Source organism: Embiotoca jacksoni, unplaced genomic scaffold (assembly GCF_022577435.1).
Source record: "Embiotoca jacksoni isolate LCO1_2020_lvr unplaced genomic scaffold, fEmbJac1.0.p SCAF_44, whole genome shotgun sequence".
Taxonomy (NCBI): domain Eukaryota; kingdom Metazoa; phylum Chordata; class Actinopteri; family Embiotocidae; genus Embiotoca; species Embiotoca jacksoni.
The window spans coordinates 157182-182325 of NW_027185397.1; the positions used below are offsets into that span (position 1 = coordinate 157182).

The following is a 25144-nucleotide window of genomic DNA, read 5'->3' on the forward strand; positions in this document are numbered from 1 at the left end:
TCATCCAAGTTATTTCTGTGATGGAAAACCAACTTTTGTTTTAAGACTTGAACAAGAAAAGTTTGAAAGCTGTTGGAAATCTTGAATTGATTCTGAATCCTCATTTAGAACAGATTGAATCCAACATGGTTCATTTAGTTGCTCCTCTCTTCAATGTTCACATTTTCTGATTTGATGATTTAAGATGAAGTCCAGTAATGTTCCTCCACCACTGATTTATCATGATGTACACATGAGTCAGTGTGAGTCACATCAGCACTGTTGTGTTCTTCATTGTTCATGTACTGATCGTGTTATCCAGGACTGCAGGTTGTCTGTGGACACATGTACTTATCCTATCATACAGTATGTGTTTTTACTGGAATATTCCAACATGTTTGTATTAAAAAGATGAGTTTAAAAAGGTTTCACATCAGAGACGATAATATAAAAGCCTCCAGGGTTCAGATCCCCGTCGTCCCAGACGAGTCACCTCAGCTGTGTCATTCACAGCTTCACTCGGCTGCTCATCCCAGACAATCCTCCTCTTCTCTGAGGCTCATTAAAACCGTTCTACGTATGTTCTCGGGCTGTTTTCAGGTCTCCACACTCATATCTGGGTCACAGTTTGATGTTTCAGTTCACATTACTTTGAAATCCAAAACCACAAAACTTTGACAAAATGTAGGAAAGAAACTGAATGTGTTGATGCGGTGAAACCTGGAGGGGCTCCGAGATGTCAGCGCAGAGGAAGACTGAGAGATGAAGAGCTGATGAATGAAGATGAGACTGAATGAGGTGACAAAAAAAAACAAATGAGTTGACAAATGGAGACGAGAGAAAATAAAACAGGAAAGTGGAGAAAAGTGAATTAAAATCTGCAGAGAAAGTGAGACACTTTTTCAGAATAAATGTCTTTATATATATTTATACACCCTCGTTTCCAAAACAGTTGGGACGCTGTATGAAATGTGAATAAAAACAGAATGCAATGATTTACAAATCACATAAATCAATATTTAATTGAAAATAGACCAAAGACAACAAATCAAATGTTGAAATGGAGAAAGTGCTAATTTTTAATTGGATACTAGCAACATGTCTCAAAAAAAGTTGTGACAGGGTCAACAAAAGATGGAAAAGTTGTGTAAAGATTAAAAAAAAAAAATCACCTCAACTAATGAGGTTACCATGGCAACAGATCAGTAACATGATTGGGTATAAAAGATGATTTCAGAGAGGCAGAGTCTCTCAGCAGTGAAGATGGGGAGAGGTTCACCACTCTGTGAAAGACTGTGTTGGAAAATAGTTCAACAATCTAAGAATAATGTTCCTCAACTTAAAACTACAAAGAATTAGTGGATTTAATCGTCTACGGTTCATAATATCATTAAAAGATTCAGAGAATCTGGAGAAATCTCTGAACACAAGGGACAAGGCTGGAAACCAATATTGGATGGTGGTGATCTTCGGGCCCTCAGGCAGCACTGCATTAAAAACACACTATTCTGGAGTGGAAATCACTGCATGGGCTCAGGAACACTTGTGAAAACCATCGTCTGTGAACACAGTTCAATAAACACATATTTCTGTTTAAACTTCTGACGTTTTCTTTGGTCTATTTTCATTGAAATTAGTTTATATGATTTGAAAATCATTGCATTGTTTTATTTACATTTTACACAACGTCACAACTCGCTTGAAAATGTGTTTGTAGTATTTCAGCTTGTCGTCACTTTTTAATAAATCCTTTCTCTTCAGGCTCTGTTAGCGGTTCTGCGTGAGAGTCACCGCACCCGGACGGTGTTCCGTAAAGTGGGCGGCTTCGTCTACGTCACCTCGCTGCTGGTTGCCATGGAGCGCTCGCTGTGCCAGCCGCCGCGACACGGCTGGGAGCGGGTCAACCAGAACCAGGTGTTCGAGCTGCTGCTGACCGTCTTCTGCACGCTCACCGCCGCGATGCGCTACGAGCCCGCCAACTCACACTTCTTCCGCACCGAGATCCAGTACGAGAAGCTGGCTGACGCCGTGAGGTGAGATTCACCTGAGGGCCTCGTGACCCGTCGTGTGACCCGTCATGACCCGTCATGACCCGTCGTGTGACCCGTCATGACCCGTCGTGTGACCCGTCATGACCCGTCGTGTGACCCGTCATGACCCATCGTGTGACCCGTCATGACCCATCATGACCCGTCGTGTGACCCGTCGTGTGACCCGTCATGACCCGTCGTGTGACCCGTCGTGTGACCCGTCATGACCCGTCATGACCCATCATGACCCGTCGTGTGACCCGTCATGACCCATCATGACCCGTCGTGTGACCCGTCATGACCCGTCGTGTGACCCGTCATGACCCGTCGTGTGACCCGTCATGACCCATCATGACCCATCATGACCCGTCATGACCCATCATGACCCGTCGTGTGACCCGTCATGACCCGTCGTGTGACCCGTCGTGTGACCCATCATGACCCGTCGTGTGACCCATCATGACCCGTCGTGTGACCCGTCATGACCCGTCATGACCCATCATGACCCGTCGTGTGACCCATCGTGACCCATCATGGACCCGTCGTGTGACCCGTCATGACCCGTCGTGTGACCCATCGTGTGACCCGTCGTGTGACCTGTCATGACCCGTCGTGACCCGTCATGTGACCCGTCGTGTGACCCGTCGTGTGACCCGTCGTGTGACCCATCATGACCCATCGTGTGACCCGTCGTGTGACCCGTCATGACCAGTCGTGTGACCCGTCATGACCCGTCATGACCCGTCATGTGACCCATCGTGTGACCCGTCGTGTGACCTGTCATGACCCGTCGTGACCCGTCATGTGACCCCGTCGTGTGACCCGTCGTGTGACCCGTCGTGTGACCCATCATGACCCATCGTGTGACCCGTCGTGTGACCCGTCATGACCAAGTCGTGTGACCCGTCATGACCCGTCATGACCCATCGTGTGACCCGTCGTGTGACCCGTCATGACCCATCGTGACCCGTTGTGTGACCCGTCATGACCCATCGTGACCCGTCATGACCCGTCGTGACCCGTCATGACCCGTCATGACCCATCATGACCCGTCGTGTGACCCATCATGACCCGTCGTGACCCGTCGTGTGACCCATCATGACCCGTCGTGACCCGTCGTGTGACCCATCATGACCCGTCGTGTGACTCGTCGTGACCCGTCATGACCCATCGTGTGACCCGTCGTGTGACCCGTCATGACCCATCGTGACCCATCATGACCCGTCGTGACCCGTCGTGTGACCCATCATGACCCGTCGTGACCCGTCGTGTGACCCATCATGACCCGTCGTGTGACTCGTCGTGACCCGTCATGACCCATCGTGTGACCCGTCGTGTGACCCGTCATGACCCATCGTGACCCATCATGACCCGTCGTGTGACCCGTCATGACCCGTCATGACCCATCGTGTGACCCGTCGTGTGACCCGTCATGACCCATCGTGACCCGTCGTGACCCCTTGTGTGACCTGTCGTGTGACCCGTCATGACCCGTCATGACCCATCGTGTGACCCGTCATGTGACCCGTCATGACCCATCGTGTGACCCGTCATGTGACCCGTCATGACCCATCGTGACCCGTCGTGACCCGTTGTGTGACCCGTCGTGTGACCCATCATGACCCGTCGTGTGACCCGTCGTGTGACCCGTCATGACCCGTCATGACCCATCGTGACCCGTCACGACCCGTCGTGACCCGTCATGTGACCCGTCGTGTGACCCGTCGTGTGACCCGTCATGACCAATCGTGTGAACCCGTCATGACCCGTCATGACCCATCGTGTGACCCCGTCGTGTGACCCGTCCTGACCCATCGTGACCCGTTGTGTGACCCGTCATGACCCGTCGTGACCCGTCATGACCCGTCATGACCCATCATGACCCGTCGTGTGACCCATCATGACCCGTCGTGACCCGTCGTGTGACCCATCATGACCCGTCGTGACCCGTCGTGTGACCCATCATGACCCGGTCGTGTGACTCGTCGTGACCCGTCATGACCCATCGTGTGACCCGTCGTGTGACCCGTCATGACCCATCGTGACCCATCATGACCCGTCGTGTGACCCGTCATGACCCGTCATGACCCATCGTGTGACCCGTCATGACCCATCGTGTGACCTGTCATGTGACCCATCGTGACCCGTCGTGACCCGTCGTGTGACCCGTCATGACCCGTCGTGTGACCGTCATGACCCATCGTGACCCGTCGTGACCCGTTGTGTGACCCGTCGTGTGACCCATCATGACCCGTCGTGTGACCCGTCGTGTGACCCGTCATGACCCGTCATGACCCATCGTGACCCGTCATGACCCGTCGTGACCCGTCATGTGACCCGTCGTGTGACCCGTCGTGTGACCCATCATGACCCATCGTGTGACCCGTCGTGTGACCCGTCATGACCAGTCGTGTGACCCGTCATGACCCGTCATGACCCATCGTGTGACCCGTCGTGTGACCCGTCCTGACCCATCGTGACCCGTTGTGTGACCCGTCATGACCCATCGTGACCCGTCATGACCCGTCGTGACCCGTCATGACCCGTCATGACCCATCATGACCCGTCGTGTGACCCATCATGACCCGTCGTGACCCGTCGTGTGACCCATCATGACCCGTCGTGACCCGTCGTGTGACCCATCATGACCCGTCGTGTGACTCGTCGTGACCCGTCATGACCCATCGTGTGACCCGTCGTGTGACCCGTCATGACCCATCGTGACCCATCATGACCCGTCGTGTGACCCGTCATGACCCATCGTGTGACCCGTCGTGTGACCCGTCATGACCCATCGTGACCCGTCGTGACCCCTTGTGTGACCTGTCGTGTGACCCGTCATGACCCGTCATGACCCATCGTGTGACCCGTCATGTGACCCGTCATGACCCATCGTGTGACCCGTCATGTGACCCGTCATGACCCATCGTGACCCGTCGTGACCCGTTGTGTGACCCGTCGTGTGACCCATCATGACCCGTCGTGTGACCCCGTCGTGTGACCCGTCATGACCCATCATGACCCGTCGTGTGACCCGTCGTGACCCGTCGTGTGACCCATCATGACCCATCGTGTGACCCGTCGTGTGACCCATCATGACCCGTCGTGTGACCCATCATGACCCGTCGTGTGACCCGTCGTGACCCGTCGTGTGACCCATCATGACCCATCGTGTGACCCGTCGTGTGACCCATCATGACCCATCGTGTGACCCGTCATGTGACCCGTCATGACCCGTCGTGACCCGTCGTGTGACCCGTCATGACCCGTCGTGTGACCGTCATGACCCGTCATGAACCCATCGTGTGACCCGTCGTGTGACCCGTCATGACCCATCGTGTGACCTGTCATATGACCCATCGTGACCCGTCGTGACCCGTTGTGTGACCCGTCGTGACCCGTCATGACCCGTCGTGTTTAAATCTGCAGATTCCATTTCATACCAATTGCTTTGTTTCCTGCTTTTCTGAACAGATGATTAAAGATCAGTGTATTATTAGTGGAAGTCAGAGGTGAGTGTTTAACATGAAGGCTGACTCACTTTTTTTCCACTAAATTACACTTCAGAGGATTAATTCAATAAAAACAAGAAGAGTTTTTAGATAAAGTAATTGTTTTGTATCTCAGTCCCTCCAGGAAATCATAATAATTAACATAAATTCAAGCAAACTCCGCAATGTTTGCATAGGCAAATCCTGGAGGGACTGATTAAGAGTCCCCAGAACCTCCGAGTCTTGATGTTTCTTTGTAATAGTCAGTGGTGTGATCCTCCCCTCCATCCTCCAGGCTGCTGGGCTGTTTCTCGGACACCAAGAAGCTCGGTCCCCACTGGCGTCTTCCCGTCCAACGCGCAGCCTTTCCAGCGGCTGCTGGAGGACGAGGCGGCTCCGGGCGGCGGCGCCGGAGACAGCGTGTGTCCGACCCTCAAAACACTGCAGCAAGCTCTTCATCTACCTGTACAAGATGGCCACCGACTCCTTCGACAGGTCCGTGAGTCACAGACACATTCAGAGTCTGGGAATGAAGGGTCACAGTAACAGCTGTTGTCATGGAGACAAATGCCACAATGTTTCCAGCTTCAGTAACATTTCTGTCTTTGTTCCCATGGTAACCGACAGATATTTAATCAATTACATTAGATGGGGTGTTTTAATGTCATTATTGGCCTGACAAGGATGGGGTCAGACGGTCCGTAAACATCTCTGACGTGCCAATAATGACGTTAAAGAACCCTTTTCTTCAGGCTCCATGTTGGACTTGATGAAAATGTCTGTCATTTACAAACTGTAAATATTGGGCAGCAAACAGGAGTTTAGTTTCTTTATTAAATTCCATCATCCTCCATCTGATCTCTGATGATGATGATGATGTCAGTGTCCTTCGTCACTGAGCTGTCAGTCAGGATGAGAGATGGATGCAGTGACTCACTGATCAAAACATTTAGAACAACTGTTTTAATATAATAAAATGAGGCAGATTGAAGAGGAGTGTTTCAATTATTCAGAAATTTTATTTTACACTTAAAATGTATATGTTCTGATGAAACAGATGATGTTTATTTTTGGCCCTGCGGTTATTGAGGGACTCTCGTGTTCTTTTCAGAGAAACCTCTGAGCGTGTTTCAGGAGGAGAAACCACACGACTGTTCAACCATCCATCTTTAATAGTGACAGATATTATTGATTATCATTGAAACCAAGATATCTGTCCAGTATTTTCATGAAGGATGCTGAAGAAGCTCAGTTATATTCTGTGTCAGCTGCTCAGCCCCAGCAGTGCTGTCGTCACGGCAACACATTCAGGGACAGTTGTTAATTTTTTGATATTCAGAAATTCAGTGAACTCAGTCCAGAAAAGCATCAAGAAATCAGCTCAAGGATAAATTCATGGGTTCATCTGAAGGAAAGTTCAACTGTCAGGTTTTATTTTGAAGAATTTCAATCTTCCTTCTGCATGTGTGTAAAATAGAACATACATGATCCTGCAGATTAAATGGAGTGACAGCAGTGATGACGTCAGGTCTGATTGGATGGAGCTGCTGCTTGTTTCCACTCTACATGCAGAGATCATGTGTGTGTTTGGGAATATCAGGGAACATCAGGGAATGTCAGGGAACATCAGGGAATATCAGTGAACATTAAGGAATATCAGGGAATATCAGGGAATATCAGTGAACATTAAGGAATATCAGTGAATATCAGGGAATATCAGTGAATACCAAGAATATCAGCGAGTATCAGTGAACATCAAGGAATGCCAGGGAATATCAAGGAATATCAAAGGAATGTCAGGGAACATCAGGGAATGTCAGTGAACATTAAGGAATATCAGTGGATATCAAGGAATATCAGTGGATATCAAGGAATATCAGTGGATATCAAGGAATATCAGTGGATATCAAGGAATATCAGTGGATATCAAGGAATATCAGTGAATATCAAGGAATATCAGTGAATATCAAGGAATATCAGTGAACATTAAGGAATATCAGTGGATATCAAGGAATATCAGTGAATATCAAGGAATATCAGTGAATATCAAGGAATATCAGTGAATATCAGTGAATATCAAGGAATATCAGTGAACATTAAGGAATATCTGGATATCAAGGAATATCAGTGAATATCAAGGAATATCAGTGAATATCAGGGAATATCAGTGAACATTAAGGAATATCAGTGGATATCAAGGAATATCAGTGAATAATCAAGGAATATCAGTGAATATCAAGGAATATCAGTGAACATCAAGGAATGTCAGGGAACATCAAGGAATATCAGTGAATATCAAGGAATATCAGTGAATATCAGTGAACATCAGTGAAACATCAAGGAATATCAGGGAACATCAGGGAATGTCAGGGAATATCAGGGAATATCAGTGAACATTAAGGGAATATTAGTGAATATCAGGGAATATCAGTGAATACCAAGGAATATCAGCGAATATCAGTGAACATCAAGGAATGCCAGGGAATAACAAGGAATATCAAGGAATGTCAGGGAACATTAGGGAATGTCAGGGAACATCAGGGAATATCAGTGAACATTAAGGAATATCAGTGGATAACAAGGAATATCAGTGGATATCAAGGAATATCAGTGAATATCAAGGAATATCAGTGAATATCAAGGAATATCAGTGAACATTAAGGAATATCAGTGAACATTAAGGAATATCAGTGGATATCAAGGAATATCAGGGAACATTAAGGAATATCAGTGGATATCAAGGAATATCAGTGGATATCAAGGAATATCAGTGAATATCAAGGAATATCAGTGAATATCAAGGAATATCAGTGAATATCAAGGAATATCAGTGAACATTAAGGAATATCAGTGGATATCAAGGATATCAGTGAATATCAAGGAATATCAGTGAATATCAAGGAATATCAGTGAATATCAAAGGAATATCAGTGAATATCAAGGAATATCAGTGAACATTAAGGAATATCTGGATATCAAGGAATGTCAGGGAACATCAAGGAATATCAGTGAATATCAAGGAATATCAGTGAATATCAGTGAACATCAGTGAACATCAAGGAATATCAGGGAATGTCAGGGAATATCAGTGAACATTAAGGAATATCAGTGAATATCAGGGGAATATCAGTGAATACCCAGGAATATCAGCGAATATCAGTGAACATCAAGGAATGCCAGGGAATATCAAGGAATATCAAGAAATGTCAGGGAACATCAGGGAATGTCAGGGAACATCAGGGAATATCAGTGAACATTAAGGAATATCAGTGGATATCAAGGAATATCAGTGGATATCAAGGAATATCAGTGAATATCAAGGAATATCAGTGAACATTAAGGAATATCAGTGAACATTAAGGAATATCAGTGGATATCAAGGAATATCAGGGAACATCAAGGAATATCAGTGAATATCAAGGAATATCAGTGAATATCAAGGAATATCAGTGAACATTAAGGAATATCAGTGGATATCAAGGAATATCAGTGAATATCAAGGAATATCAGTGAATATCAGGGAATATCAGTGAACATTAAGGAATATCAGTGGATATCAAGGAATATCAGTGAACATTAAGGAATATCAGTGGATATCAAGGAATATCAGTGAATATCAGGGAATATCAGTGAACATTAAGGAATATCAGTGGATATCAAGGAATATCAGTGAATATCAAGGAAAATCAGTGAATATCAAGGAATATCAGGGAACATCAAGGAATGTCAGGGAACATCAAGGAATATCAGTGAATATCAAGGAATATCAGTGAATATCAGTGAACATCAGTGAACATCAAGGAATATCAGGGAACATCAAGGAATGTCAGGGAACATCAAGGAATATCAAGGAATGTCAGGGAACATCAAGGAACATCAGGGAATATCAAGGAATATTAGTGAACATCAAGGAATATCAGGGAATATCAGTGAATATCAGTGAACATCAAGGAATATCAGGGAACATCAAGGAATATCAAGGAACATCAGGCAATATCAGGGAATATCAAGGAATATCAGTGAATATCAAGGAATATCAGTGAATATCAAGGAATATCAGTGAATATCAAGGAATATCAGTGAACATTAAGGAATATCAGTGGATATCAAGGAATATCAGTGGATATCAAGGAATATCAGTGAATATCAAGGAATATCAGTGAATATCAAGGAATATCAGTGAACATTAAGGAATATCTGGATATCAAGGAATATCAGTGAATATCAAGGAATATCAGTGAATATCAAGGAATATCAGTGAATATCAGGGAATATCAGTGAACATTAAGGAATATCAGTGGATATCAAGGAATATCAGTGAATATCAAGGAATATCAGTGAATATCAAGGAATATCAGTGAACATCAAGGAATGTCAGGGAACATCAAGGAATATCAGTGAATATCAAGGAATATCAGTGAATATCAGTGAACATCAGTGAACATCAAGGAATATCAGGGAACATCAGGGAATGTCAGGGAACATCAGGGAATATCAGTGAACATTAAGGAATATCAGTGAATATCAGGGAATATCAGTGAATACCAAGGAATATCAGCGAATATCAGTGAACATCAAGGAATGCCAGGGAATATCAAGGAATGTCAGGGAACATCAGGGAATGTCAGGGAACATCAGGGAATATCAGTGAACATTAAGGAATATCAGTGGATATCAAGGAATATCAGTGAATATCAAGGAATATCAGTGAATATCAAGGAATATCAGTGAACATTAAGGAATATCAGTGAACATTTAGGAAAATCAGTGGATATCAAGGAATATCAGGGAACATCAAGGAATATCAGTGAATATCAAGGAATATCAGTGAATATCAAGGAATATCAGTGAACATTAAGGAATATCAGTGGATATCAAGGAATATCAGTGAATATCAAGGAATATCAGTGAATATCAAGGAATATCAGTGAATATCAGGGAATATCAGTGAACATCAAGGAATATCAGTGAATATCAAGGAATATCAGTGAATATCAAGGAATATCAGTGAATATCAGGGAATATCAGTGAACATTAAGGAATATCAGTGGAAATCAAGGAATATCAGGGAACATCAGGGAATGTCAGGGAACATCAGGGAATATCAGTGAACATTAAGGAATATCAGTGAATATCAGGGAATATCAGTGAATACCAAGGAATATCAGCGAATATCAGTGAACATCAAGGAATGCCAGGGAATATCAAGGAATATCAAGGAATGTCAGGGAACATCAGGGAATGTCAGGGAACATCAGGGAATATCAGTGAACATTAAGGAATATCAGTGGATATCAAGGAATATCAGTGGATATCAAGGAATATCAGTGAATATCAAGGAATATCAGTGAACATTAAGGAATATCAGTGAACATTAAGGAATATCAGTGGATATCAAGGAATATCAGGGAACATCAAGGAATATCAGTGAATATCAGGGAATATCAGTGAATATCAAGGAATATCAGGGAACATCAAGGAATGTCAGGGAACATCAAGGAATATCAGTGAATATCAAGGAATATCAGTGAATATCAGTGAACATCAGTGAACATCAAGGAATATCAGGGAACATCAAGGAATGTCAGGGAACATCAGGGAATATCAGTGAACATTAAGGAATGTCAGAGAACATCACGGAATATCAAGGAATGTCAGGGAACATCAAGGAACATCAGGGAATATCAAGGAATATTAGTGAACATCAAGGAATATCAGTGAATATCAAGGAATATCAGTGAATATCAGTGAACATCAGTGAACATCAAGGAATATCAAGGAACATCAGGCAATATCAGGGAATATCAAGGAATATCAGTGAATATCAAGGAATATCAGTGAATATCAAGGAATATCAGTGGATATCAAGGAATATCAGTGAACATTACGGAATATCAGTGGATATCAAGGAATATCAGTGAATATCAAGGAATATCAGTGAATATCAAGGAATATCAGTGAATATCAAGGAATATCAGTGAACATTAAGGAATATCTGGATATCAAGGAATATCAGTGAATATCAAGGAATATCAGTGAAAATCAAGGAATATCAGTGAATATCAGGGAATATCAGTGAACATTAAGGAATATCAGTGGATATCAAGGAATATCAGTGAATATCAAGGAATATCAGTGAATATCAAGGAATATCAGTGAACATTAAGGAATATCAGTGAACATTAAGGAATATCAGTGGATATCAAGGAATATCAGGGAACATCAAGGAATATCAGTGAATATCAGGGAATATCAGTGAATACCAAGGAATATCAGCGAATATCAGTGAACATCAAGGAATGCCAGGGAATATCAAGGAATATCAAGGAATGTCAGGGAACATCAGGGAATGTCAGGGAACATCAGGGAATATCAGTGAACATTAAGGAATATCAGTGAATATCAGGGAATATCAGTGAATACCAAGGAATATCAGCGAATATCAGTGAACATCAAGGAATGCCAGGGAATATCAAGGAATATCAAGGAATGTCAGGGAACATCAGGGAATGTCAGGGAACATCAGGGAATATCAGTGAACATTAAGGAATATCAGTGGATATCAAGGAATATCAGTGAATATCAAGGAATATCAGTGAATATCAAGGAATATCAGTGAACATTAAGGAATATCAGTGAACATTAAGGAATATCAGTGGATATCAAGGAATATCAGGGAACATCAAGGAATATCAGTGAATATCAAGGAATATCAGTGAACATTAAGGAATATCAGTGGATATCAAGGAATATCAGTGAATATCAAGGAATATCAGTGAATATCAAGGAATATCAGTGAATATCAGGGAATATCAGTGAACATTAAGGAATATCAGTGGATATCAAGGAATATCAGTGAATATCAAGGAATATCAGTGAATATCAAGGAATATCAGTGAATATCAGGGAATATCAGTGAACATTAAGGAATATCAGTGGATATCAAGGAATATCAGTGAATATCAAGGAATATCAGGGAACATCAAGGAATGTCAGGGAACATCAAGGAATATCAGTGAATATCAAGGAATATCAGTGAATATCAGTGAACATCAGTGAACATCAAGGAATATCAGGGAACATCAAGGAATGTCAGGGAACATCAGGGAATATCAGTGAACATTAAGGAATGTCAGGGAACATCAAGGAATATCAAGGAATGTCAGGGAACATCAAGGAACATCAGGGAATATCAAGGAATATTAGTGAACATCAAGGAATATCGGTGAATACCAAGGAATATCAGTGAATATCAAGGAATATCAGTGAATATCAGTGAACATCAGTGAACATCAAGGAATATCAGGGAACATCAAGGAATATCAAGGAACATCAGGCAATATCAGGGAATATCAAGGAATATCAGTGAATATCAAGGAATGTCAGGGAATATCAAATAACATCAGGGCATGTCAAGGAATATCAGGGAACATCAGGCAATATCAGGGAATATCAAGGAATGTCAGGCAATATCATGGGATATCAGAGAATGTCAGGGAACATCAGAGAATATCAAGGAATATCAGGGAATGTCAAGGAATATTAGGGAATGTCAAGGAATATCAGGGAATATCAAGGAATATCAATGAATATCAAGGAACATCAGGGAATATCAAGGAATTCCAGGGAATATCAGGGAACATCAGGCAATATCAGAGAATATCAAGGAACATCAGGAAACATCATGGAATATCAGGGAACATCACGGAATGTCAGGGAATATTAGGGAATATCAAGGAATATCAAGGAATATCAGGGAATATCAGAGAATATCAAGGAATATCAGGGAATATCATTGAATATCAAGGAATATCAGAGAATATCAAGGAATATCAGGGAATATCAAGCAACATCAAGGAATATCAAGGAATTCCAGGGAATATCAGGGAACATCAGGCAATATCAGAGAGTATCAAGGAACATCAGGAAACATCATGGAATATCATGGAACATCACGGAATGTCAGGGAATATTAGGGAATAGCAAGGAATATCAGAGAATATCAAGGAATATCAGGGAATATCAGGGAATATCAGAGAATATCAAGGAATATCGGAATATCAAGGAATATCAGGGAATATCAAGGAATATCAGAGAATATCAAGGAATATCAGGGAATATCAAGGAATATCAGGGAATATCAAGGAATATCAGAGAATATCAAGGAATATCAGGGAATATCAGAGAATATCAAGGAATATCAGGGAATATCAAGGAATATCAGGGAATATCAAGGAATATCAGGAAATATCAGGGCATGTCAGGGAATATCAGGGCATGAAAGTCAGAGTTTGACTTTTGAACCCTGACTGGAGCTCTGGTCGTGTTTCCTCTGTTGCTTCCGCTAACAGCTTCTTTCTTCTCTTCCTCTTCCTCTAACCTTCTGGCACCGCCTGGCTGTTCTTCCTCCATCTGACCCATCCACACGGCTGTGTGTGTGTGTGTGTGTGTGTGTGTGTGTGTGTGTGTGTGTGTGTGTGTGTGTGTGTTTGTCTTTGTGTGTGTTGTTTCTTTTTGTGTGTTTATGTACATGTCCTTGCACACCTGTTTCTTTGTTTTTGGGTTCATGTTTTTGTTTGAATGTGTCTTTCTGTGTGTGTTTTTATGTGTCTGTCTGTCTGTCTCTCTCTGTGTGTGTGTGTGTGTGTGTGTGTGTGTGTGTGTGTGTGTGTGTGTGTGTGTGCGCGCGCGCGCGTGATGCCCATCAGCCGTGCGGAGCAGGTCCCTCCCTGCCTGACTCATGAGACCTCGCTGCCCTCCCCGTGGGGGACACCGGCACTCGCCAGGAAGAGGTAGCTACAGCTCTGCTACTATCCTCACCTTCATCCCTCCCTCATCATCATCCTCACCTTCATTCCTCCCTCTTCATCATCCTCACCTTCATCCCTCCCTCATCATCATCCTCACCTTCATCCCTTCCTCATCATCATCCTCACCTTCATTCCTCCCTCATCATCATCCTCACCTTCATCCCTCCCTCATCATCATCCTCACCTTCATCCCTCCCTCATCATCATCCTCACCTTCATTCCTCCCTCATCATCATCCTCACCTTCATTCCTCCCTCTTCATCATCCTCACCTTCATTCCTCCCTCATCATCATCCTCACCTTCATTCCTCCCTCTTCATCATCCTCACCTTCATCCCTCCCTCTTCATCATCCTCCCCTTCAGTTCAGTCTGATGACTCCTGGTCCTTTAAGTGTCCCTCAGAGATCCAGATGTGTTTCAGGATCAAACCTGTAGATGAAATCAAACATTAAAGGTTCTGTTGTTCCATCTGTCAGCTGATGTTAACTCACATGAACATGATGAACATGTTATGTACAGACACCTCCATCTGTTCCTCCTCAACATTATTTACTCTGTAAATTAGAGACAATACGAGTTACGACTGTTTCTTTTATATTTCACTTCTTAAAGTGTCTCTTCGTCTTCTCATCACCTCCATCCTTCTTCTCTTTTCTCTGCTACTGTTTAAAGTTAATTTACAAAAGATAAAAATGGTTTGGACATTTTAAAAGTGCTCTTGCTCAGTGAGCTGTAGGAGCTGTGAAGATGAAGATCCCCCTCCCCCCGTCGTGGATGAGCTCCAACACTGAATATTCATGAGTCAGACTAACGATGGGCTCTCGACCTTGTTTGTGTTTCATTAAACGCCCTTCTGTGTTTCCTCCATTATCGACATCGGTTTTAAAAAGCAGTTTGTTGAAAACAGTCTACTCAGTCAGACTCAGTTCAGGAGAGTTGGATGCTGGTTTTACTGCAATAAAAACCTTCTTCTTCTCTTTCCAAATGATATTCAGTAGCTCCAAACGTCTGCAGCGAGCTAACAGGAAACAGTCGGAGTTACTTTCAGCAGTCAGTGATGTCATCATCATGTTTGTGACGCAGTGAAAGATTTTTAGCCTAAAAAAAAGAAAGCCAGGCTGTGCCAGTGTTGCATGCTGGGATATTTCCTCAGCTGACACTGAGCCAGCTGAATCATGGATACTGTTTTTTATTAACACAGTCAGTGTGTGGTCTTTTAGATTTCAGAAAAACACTGCTTCCTGTTAAAAGGGAACATGGCAGTAATGAGAGATAAATAGTAAAAACTCTGGTTGTGAAGTCATCTGGTACAATGAGAGTTCATAAAAGTTCATAACACAGTCTGTTTATAAAAGAGTTCGTAGTTTCAGGTCTGTAAAATGGTTCCGATCCAGAAGTGTCTTCAGCTGTAATACCAGCGAGTGCCACTAGAGGTCGGCTCCAAAAAGCCTTCGGCTCCATAGACTCCCATTCAACTTCTCTCATCAAATCCAAAGTGAATAAAATGTGTCCATCAGTTATCTCGGTGTTGTTAGCTAAAGTCACTCCTTCTTATTAGTTTTCTGGAGGTCCATCTGAAAATAATCCCTCATTCATTAGAAAAGAAGATTCAAGAAGACCTGTTTTTGGGGGCGTGTCTGTTTGATTGACAGGCCTGTGGTGCAGTCAGGTTGACGTCACTGATGGTTGGCGCTTGGTTCATGCTCCGCCCCTCATCACACGGGTCGACGTTTTCCCAGAGCTCAGATTCATCACGTTCATGGTGTGTTCAGGATCGGGTGTTTTTCTGCAGCTGCTCTGTTTCCTGTTCATCCTTTGAACTCTGACCTCCATGACAGCTGGAGTTGGTTTAAATCTGTAGATGTTTCTAACCAAAACAGGAAACCACGAACAGACAAACAAAAGGAAACTCTTCTGGATCAGCAGATAATAATTTAACACAAACACATGAACAGAGCAGGTAGTTTCCTTTCTGCTGACTCAGCCTCTCTGTAATCTGCCTGTTGTGTCTAACTGGCCGCCTGCAGGCTGCAGCAGCGCTCTGCAGAGACAAAACTATCTGATCTCTGAAGTGTGACTGCTGACTCATGTTAAATAAAGTATTGATCCTGTTCTCTGGAAGACTCTCTGAGTGTCAGCTCGTTTTCAGGAGAGCAACTTTAAAACATCTCAGATAGAGAAAACAAACATCCACGTCTCTCTGTGATGATGTCAAACCTCAGACCTGACTGACATGTTGTTTTAATTAATAATTAACTGTTAAACCTTCAGATTCATTCATGAAAAGAAAAACAGACTTTTTACATTTCCACGAGAGTTGTTTTACTTCGACTCCTTCCCTTCATGTGTGTTTGTGATCTTTGTTTCCTGTGAAGTTCTCAGCGTGAGATGTGTTTGACTCGCCTCTCTCTGCTCCCAGACAAGGATACTACGGCACGTCGGGCCCCCCGGCCCCCGTCAAAGCCCTGACGGACCTGAAGCTCCACCTCGCTAACCCCACCCACCCCTCCTCCTCTTCCTCGTCATCCGACATGGTGGTCATCCACCCGGGGGCCGTCCTGGCCATCCTGGACCTGCTGCCCTCCGTTTCATCTGACAGCCAGCCCGAGGTGAGGAAACACAGGAGGGAAACACACTTCTTGTTCAAGATGGTCAAAGGGTTGGAGGGAGGCCGACAGCTGGTTTCAGTTAGATACAGAACATGTCTGCACAGAACCAGATTTTATTATATGAAACGTGTCTGATTTCAGCCCAAAGAAGTTTGTTTGTATTTACCTGAAGAAAAGCTGGGACGCGGTGTAAAATGTAAAAAAATCAAAACAATGCAATATTTTCCAAATCATTTAAACCCATATTTAATTGAAAATATACCAAAGACAACATATCAAATGTTGTAATGTAAATTTTGTATTGTTTTATAAAAATATCTGTTCATTTTGAATTTGATGGCAGCAAAACGTCTCTAACAAGTTGTGACAGCATCAACAAAAGATGGAAAAGTTGCATAAAGATTAAAAAAACAAACTGGTGGAACATCTGACGACTAATGAGGTTACCATGGCAACAGATTTAATCATCTACGGTTCATAATATCATTAAAAGATTCAGAGAATCTGGAGAAATCTCTGAACACAAGGGACAAGGCTGGAAACCAATATTGGATGGTGGTGATCTTCGGGCCCTCAGGCAGCACTGCATTAAAAACACACTATTCTGGAGTGGAAATCACTGCATGGGCTCAGGAACACTTGTGAAAACCATCGTCTGTGAACACAGTTCATCGCTGCGTCCACAAATGATGTTAAAACTCTCCAAAGAAGAAACCAGATAGAAACATGATCCAGAAACACCGCCGCCTTCTCTGGACCGAGATCATTGAAGATGGACTGAGGTGAAGTGGACAACTGTCCTGAGGTCTGATGGATCACAATCTGAGATTCTGTTTGGAAATCATGGACGCTGCATCCTCCAGGTTAAAGAGGAGAGGGACCATCCAGCTTGTTATCAGTGAAAAGTAAACAAAAAACATTTCCTTTTCTAAACTCCAGAAACTGGTCTCCTCAGTTCCCAAAGGTTTCCAGAGTGTTGTTAAAAGAAGAGTTGATGCAGCTCAGTGGTGAACATGATCCTGGAACAACTTATAGAGACGTGTTGCTGACATCAGATTCAAAATGAGAAGATAGTTTTAATAAAACAATACAATTTCTCAGTTTAAACTTTTGATATGTTGTCTTTTCAATTGAATACGGGTTTAAATGATTTGCAAATCATCACATTCTTTTTTTAAATTGTCCACAGCGTCCCAGTTTTATTGGACAGGTATTTGTTTGGTTACGCTCCGGTGTGGTTTTTCGTCTTATACGACCAGAGATGTTAGACAGACAGCTACCGTGTTTTTCAGGAAGTAGTGTCTTCTCATGGTGTGAACTACCACCTCACCCCCTCCCTCCTCCTCCTGTGTCCTCCCAGCATGCCCTGGACCTGCAGCTGGCCGTGGCCAACATCCTGCAGCTCCTGGTGAACAGTGAGAGGAACCAGCAGGTGCTCTGTGAGGCCTGCCTCCATCAGCGGCTGCTGCAGCGCTGCAGTCAGGCGCTCGGCGACGAAGACCACCCGCTGCACCCGCCGCTGCAGAGGATGTTCGAGAGGCTGGCCTCGCAGGCGCTGCAGCCCATGGCCCTCAGGTACCTCGAGCACCACCCAATGACACCAGGTCCTCATGGACAGGTTTTACTGCTGATGTTGGGTTTTTGATTAATGGTGTTTCTGGATTTTTTTTTTTTAAACAGCAGGATTTGATAAAACAAATATTTGTTTCCTGTCTGAATCCCGTGGAAGCATCACATCTCCCAGGTGCTTGTGTTTCAGTATGTTCATGTCAGTCAGCGGGTCGAGGAGGTTTATATATATGTATATATTATATGCAGGCAGGGTTCATTTCACTTGTATTACATATTCATACTGTATGTAAATACTTTGGATCATATTCTCTACCCTCATAATTGTACTGGAGGTAAACATATCCGTCTTCCTTCTCTCCCCTCCCCCTCAAATTTGACATTTGAACTGTGGATGATTTGCTTTTTTAGTTTCTACATGCTGTGAGTTGGTTGACTTGGCTGAATTCCTCCTCCTCTTCTCTGATGCTGATGAAACAATCAGAAGGCATTTAACTGTAAATATGGGGAAATATTCTCTCATGAAGCCGGTGCAGTAACGTTTAACACTGAAACACGTCTTGTCTGGTTGTTTTCTTGTTCGATATTATTATATATAATATTATATATTGATATATATTCCTGTCTTGACGTCCTGCTCGTCTCTCCTTCAGGGAGTTCCTGCGTCTTGGAAACCCTCTGAACTGCGGCGCCTGGGACAAGAAGCTGCTGAAACAGTACCGAGTCCACAAACCCAGCTCTCTGAGCTACGACGCCGAGATGAGAAGTAAGACCCTCACTGGCTTTCTGGGGTCTTATGATAAATGATCAACTTTATTTCATTAAAATGTCTTTTAAATAACGGTGTTATGATGAAAATGGGGGGGAAATCCATATGATCAGAGTGTATATGAAACCTCCCTGGTACATGTTTCATATTTCAGTGAATATTAATAATATCGTTTTTTTTTTTATTATTGTTGCACCAATAGAAGCTTGAGCAATTATTCTTATGTAGCTGCAGGACCTCAGTACTAAAACAGCTCATTTTTATTACAAGTTACTTTGAAACATCTCCAAACATTTGTTTTTTATTAACATGTTATTAACGTGTTACTAACATGTTAATAAGCTGTATCTGAGCAGGACGCTGTGTCCTCATGTGAAACAGTCACTTTCTAACAGCTGTGAATTGAACTGCAGTTATGACATGATGATGTCATCTGGGAGCCTCAGAGATACCCGCATCCTCCGGGAAGAAACTCTCAGTCTGCGCTAAAAGCTTGAAAAGAAAAAACAAGCATCAGTTTTGCTCCTCTCGCTGGCTGCGAGTTCACAGAGATGAGGTCGGACAGGAAGAGCCGAGGTCGGGTAGGAAGAGCCGAGGTCGGACAGGAAGAGCCGAGGTCGGACAGGAAGAGCCGAGGTCGGACAGGAAGAGCCGAGGTCGGACAGGAAGAGCCGAGGTCGGATAGGAAGAGCCGAGGTCGGACAGGAAGAGCCGAGGTCGGACAGGAAGAGCCTCCACTGCCCTTTAGTTTCGGAGGAAATCACTCGTAGCGGCTCGGGGACGGAAACACTCTCAGAGCGTCTCAGACGATCGTAAACTGAACAGCCTGAGACGCTGGTTTGTTTCTTAGAGTTGAGAGATGGGATGTAAAATATACAGACATTTAACATGAAGGTCAATGAGCTGCAGATGAAGTCGATCTGCGTCCAGTCTCGTTGTCCTCTGTATGAAATGATGTGCAGCCTGTTTAAACACAGATCGACTCGTCACGCTGAATCCGCTGCTAATAGTTTGTTTCTATTGGCAGCTGCAGGTCTTAATTGCTGATTGCGTCTCCTCCCAGCTGAGAACAGATATTAAGTCTCTACTAATTACTGCTCTGTACAAGCCGCTGCTGTTCCAACACATAAAGCTCTCTGTGTCTGGAGAAGCTTTATTAGCTGCTGCTGATGGCTGCTCTCATGCTGCTGACTCTGGAACAGTGAAATTAATCCATGTTGAGGCCTCTTCAGGTCTGAAACTAAAACTGTCTGTAAAATGTTTGGAAGGAACACATTCATGGATTTATGTTTCATATGTGACCAGCCACAGAAATCTGGAATAATATCTGATAAAAACAATGCAGCTTGTGATGCATCTAAAACATTTGTACTCTTGAAGATGAGAACATAGGAGATGTATGATGAGGAAGAAGAAGCTGCTGGTGTGTAACGTGATCCCAGTGAGGCGCTGCAGGCGTTATCAGTGGACGAGCTGAGCATCGGCTCAGTGAGGGAGATGTTTGGCAGATGTCCAGTCAGTTCACCCCTCAAAGTTATTCTGCATTCATTGGTGTTTTGTAAATTCAAGGAATTCAAGGGATGTTCGCTGTGTCACTTGACTTCAGCTGAAAATACAAGTGGAGAGAAACTGCAGCTAATCTCAGGATGGGAGATAAAACCAGCTGCACGTCACCACAGCAGGCAGGAAGGTTAAAAACGCTCTGTTGAACTACAGACTTTAATCTGAGTGGAAATAACTTCACATTGAGAAAAACCTTTTTCATGTTCAGGTTTTTTTTTAGATTGTAGACTTGTATAGAAACATTTAAGCATCTTATGCTGCTGATTTTTGAAGTGAAGCATCAAATATGACCAATGATAAACCTAAATAGACTGCACATTTTAATGTACACATTTTATTTCATGAACTTAAAAAAATGTAAAATATAAAACTAATTGTAGCAGAGGTTTATTCAGATCTCAGGAACATCCCATTTGGTAGGAATCTTCTTTACGGATAAACTTCTGACATATTTTGAACCGACTTGCACGAACAACATGATATGAAGACGTAAACAAAGATCCTGAGTGATGTTAAAGTTGATGGTGGATTTTTAGTTCTGCGATTGAAGTCCGACTGCCTGCAGGACTTTTGCTTCCTCAGAGGAGCTCCTGGTTGATGGGAGTTACCACAACAATGACGTTTCCTGACCCGAGTCCAAAAGAGTCCGTTAAAGTCAAAGGAGTTTAAAAAGTTCAGAAGAATGAACAAACTTTTACACAAGTTTGCCTTCCTGTATTTGTTTTTAAGTGAGACGGCCGACTAACCACAGCTGCACCTCCCCAGACTTCACCGGATGTCTGGATGTTGGATGATGATGTCATCAGTGTGGCTCCGCCTCTTTAACTCCCCCGTTTCTCTCTGACTCCACAGACAGCATGACGACGTCCATGGAGGGCTTCGGCCCCGACAGTGTTTTCGCCACGCCGGCCGAGGACAACGGACAGTACCGCATCAGCCGCAGCCTGGTGCGCTCCGCCGAGGGCAGCACTGTGCCCCTCACCCGGGTCAAGTGCCTGGTCTCCATGACAACACCCCACGACATCCGCCTGCACGGATCGGCCGTCACGCCTGCGTTCGTGGAGTTCGACACGTCGCTGGAGGGCTTCGGGTCAGTCAGCACGAACACCAGTAATATTCATGAAGTAACAGAGAAAGGAGGCGGGGCACTTCCTGTTTACATTCCTCCCGCTACATCAGGGTGTGATGTCACACGCTGAGCTGCATGTCGAATGGTTGATGAAATTATTTATAATATCAGCTGCAACACACTTCAGACCTGCATTTGTTGCCTTTTTTTTATGGGTGCAAAATACTCCAAACAGCCGAACAGCTCCAGAACAAAGTAGTTGTTGTGGTTAACTGACATTCAGCTGATACTCGGCTCTCCTTCTGGTTGGGCCTCCACTAACGTCACGGAAACCATGTGGTCCTTTAGCTGCTGCAGGTGGCCTGCAGTCGGTCTATCAGCCTCCTGGAAACAGGCGTGATGTGAGCATCGAGTCCGAGTCCACATGAAATGAAACATGCTCGTTTGCCAATTCTCATGTCGCTTTTAAAATGAGAAATATTCATCAATAATCCATGTTTCCCTCAGATCTCCAATAACAGACCAGTCTTTTATTAAGTGCTGCATGGCTAACAGATGGTGTCCATTCTTCTGCAAACCTCTTTTCTGTAAATCTCAGAGCGGATCGATTCTCTTCTCCGGTGACTCCCACCTTATTTCCTTCCTGCCATGAAACAGGCTGTGTTTTTAACCTGCAACTGTCTCAGCAGGAGACTGTTATATGCCTCCAGTTGTGGAGCTGCGCATACAAATAGGCTTGTTTTCCACCTTTTATGTGGTTCTTTGTGCGGCTCTGACAGGCTCTGCTGCCCCCGGAGGGCCCTGCTGGATGTGGGGGGTGCGGTGGTGTAGGGGTCAGAGGAAAAGATGCTGTGTGGGATGTGACCTTGGCGGTTTGCTCCCAGCACTTCTGTATGAAGACACACATGACAAACGCACACATGTTACACTGACACACAGAAAACAACTGTTAAGAGAGACTTGGTTTGTTCCTCATGAATATTTGTAAGGATCCATGTTTGAGGAAAACAGGAGACGACTGGCTGAAGGTCATTGTTCATGTTTATGCCAGTTTAGCTGCTAAATGTTTTTTCTTGTGGTGACCTGAAACTGCCATTATAGAAGAGCCCTGAACACCTGCTCATTTCTAACCCTTTCTTGCAGTGGACACTGTAAAAGTTGCTCAAATTATATGCTAAAATCACTTAGCCTTAATTTTAACCTTTGAAATAACCTGGCTTTAGAAAATTGTAGTATAACAGTGCAGTATAGTGTAGTATAACATAGTGCAGTATAGTATAGTGTAGTATAACAGTGCAGTATAGTGTTGTATAACATAGTGCAGTATAGTATAGTGTAGTATAACAGTGCAGTATAGTGTTGTATAACATAGTGCAGTATAGTATAGTGTAGTATAACAGTGCAGTATAGTGTAGTATATCAGTGCAGTATAGTGTAGTATAACATAGTGCAGTATAGTATAGTGTAGTATAACAGTGCAGTATAGTGTAGTATATCAGTGCAGTATAGTGTAGTATAACATAGTGCAGTATAGTATAGTGTAGTATAACTGCAGTATAGTATAGTGTAGTATAACAGTGCAGTATAGTGTAGTATAACAGTGCAGTATAGTGTAGTGTAGTATAACAGTGCAGTATAGTACAGTGTATTATAACAGTACAGTATAGTATAGTGTAGTATAACAGTGCAGTATAGTATAGTGTATTATAACAGTACAGTACAGTATAGTATAGTGTAGTATAACAGTGCAGTATAGTATAGTGTAGTATAACAGTATAGTATGGTGTAGTATAACAGTACAGTATAGTATGGTGTAGTATAACAGTACAGTATAGTGTAGTGTAGTATAACAGTACAGTGTAGTATAGTGTATTATAACAGTACAGTGCAGTATAGTGTAGTATAACAGTACAGTATAGTATAGTGTATTATAACAGTACAGTATAGTATAATATAGTGTAGTATAACAGTGCAGTATAGTATAGTGTAGTATAACAGTACAGTATAGTGTATTATAACAGTACAGTATAGTGTAGTGTAGTATAACAGTGCAGTATAGTATAGTGTAGTATAACAGTATAGTATGGTGTAGTATAACAGTACAGTATAGTATAGTGTAGTATAACAGTACAGTATAGTATAGTGTAGTATAACAGTGCAGTATAGTGTAGTATAACAGTGCAGTATAGTATGGTGTAGTATAACAGTACAGTATAGTATAGTGTATTATAACAGTACAGTATAGTATGGTGTAGTATAACAGTACAGTATAGTATAGTGTAGTATAACAGTGCAGTATAGTGTATTATAACAGTACAGTATAGTATAGTGTATTATAACAGTACAGTATAGTATAGTGTAGTATAACAGTGCAGTATAGTGTAGTATAACAGTGCAGTATAGTATGGTGTAGTATAACAGTACAGTATAGTATAGTGTAGTATAACAGTGCAGTATAGTGTATTATAACAGTACAGTATAGTATAGTGTAGTATAACAGTGCAGTATAGTATGGTGTAGTATAACAGTACAGTATAGTATAGTGTAGTATAACAGTGCAGTATAGTGTATTATAACAGTACAGTATAGTGTAGTGTATTATAACAGTACAGTATAGTGTATTATAACAGCACAGTATAGTATAGTGTAGTATAACAGTGCAGTAGAGTATAGTGTAGTATAACAGTGCAGTAGAGTATAGTGTATTATAACAGTACAGTATAGTATAGTATAGTGTAGTATAACAGTGCAGTATAGTGTAGTATAACAGTGCAGTATAGTATGGTGTAGTATAACAGTACAGTATAGTATAGTGTAGTATAACAGTGCAGTATAGTGTATTATAACAGTACAGTATAGTATAGTGTAGTATAACAGTGCAGTAGAGTATAGTGTATTATAACAGTACAGTATAGTATAGTGTAGTATAACAGTGCAGTATAGTGTAGTATAACAGTGCAGTATAGTATGGTGTAGTATAACAGAACAGTATAGTATAGTGTAGTATAACAGTGCAGTATAGTGTATTATAACAGTACAGTATAGTATAGTGTAGTATAACAATGCAGTATAGTATGGTGTAGTATAACAGTACAGTATAGTATAGTGTAGTATAACAGTACAGTATAGTGTAGTATAACAGTGCAGTATAGTGTATTATAACAGTACAGTATAGTATAGTGTAGTATAACAGTGCAGTATAGTGTATTATAACAGTACAGTATAGTATAGTGTAGTATAACAATGCAGTATAG

The 25144-nt window shown here is 42.7% G+C and overlaps 1 protein-coding gene across 1 annotated transcript in view; it reads left to right on the forward strand.

Moving 5' to 3' along the window:
- wdfy3 (WD repeat and FYVE domain containing 3) overlaps positions 1–25144 on the forward strand; it is a 127675-nt gene that overhangs the window by 34569 nt on the left and 67962 nt on the right. Inside the window, 9 exon segments of the mRNA XM_069169322.1 lie at positions 1741–2012; positions 5796–5832; positions 5834–5935; positions 5937–5995; positions 14209–14292; positions 16731–16920; positions 18281–18495; positions 19143–19255; positions 21674–21911. Coding sequence (XP_069025423.1) covers positions 1741–2012; positions 5796–5832; positions 5834–5935; positions 5937–5995; positions 14209–14292; positions 16731–16920; positions 18281–18495; positions 19143–19255; positions 21674–21911 — 1310 coding nt within the window.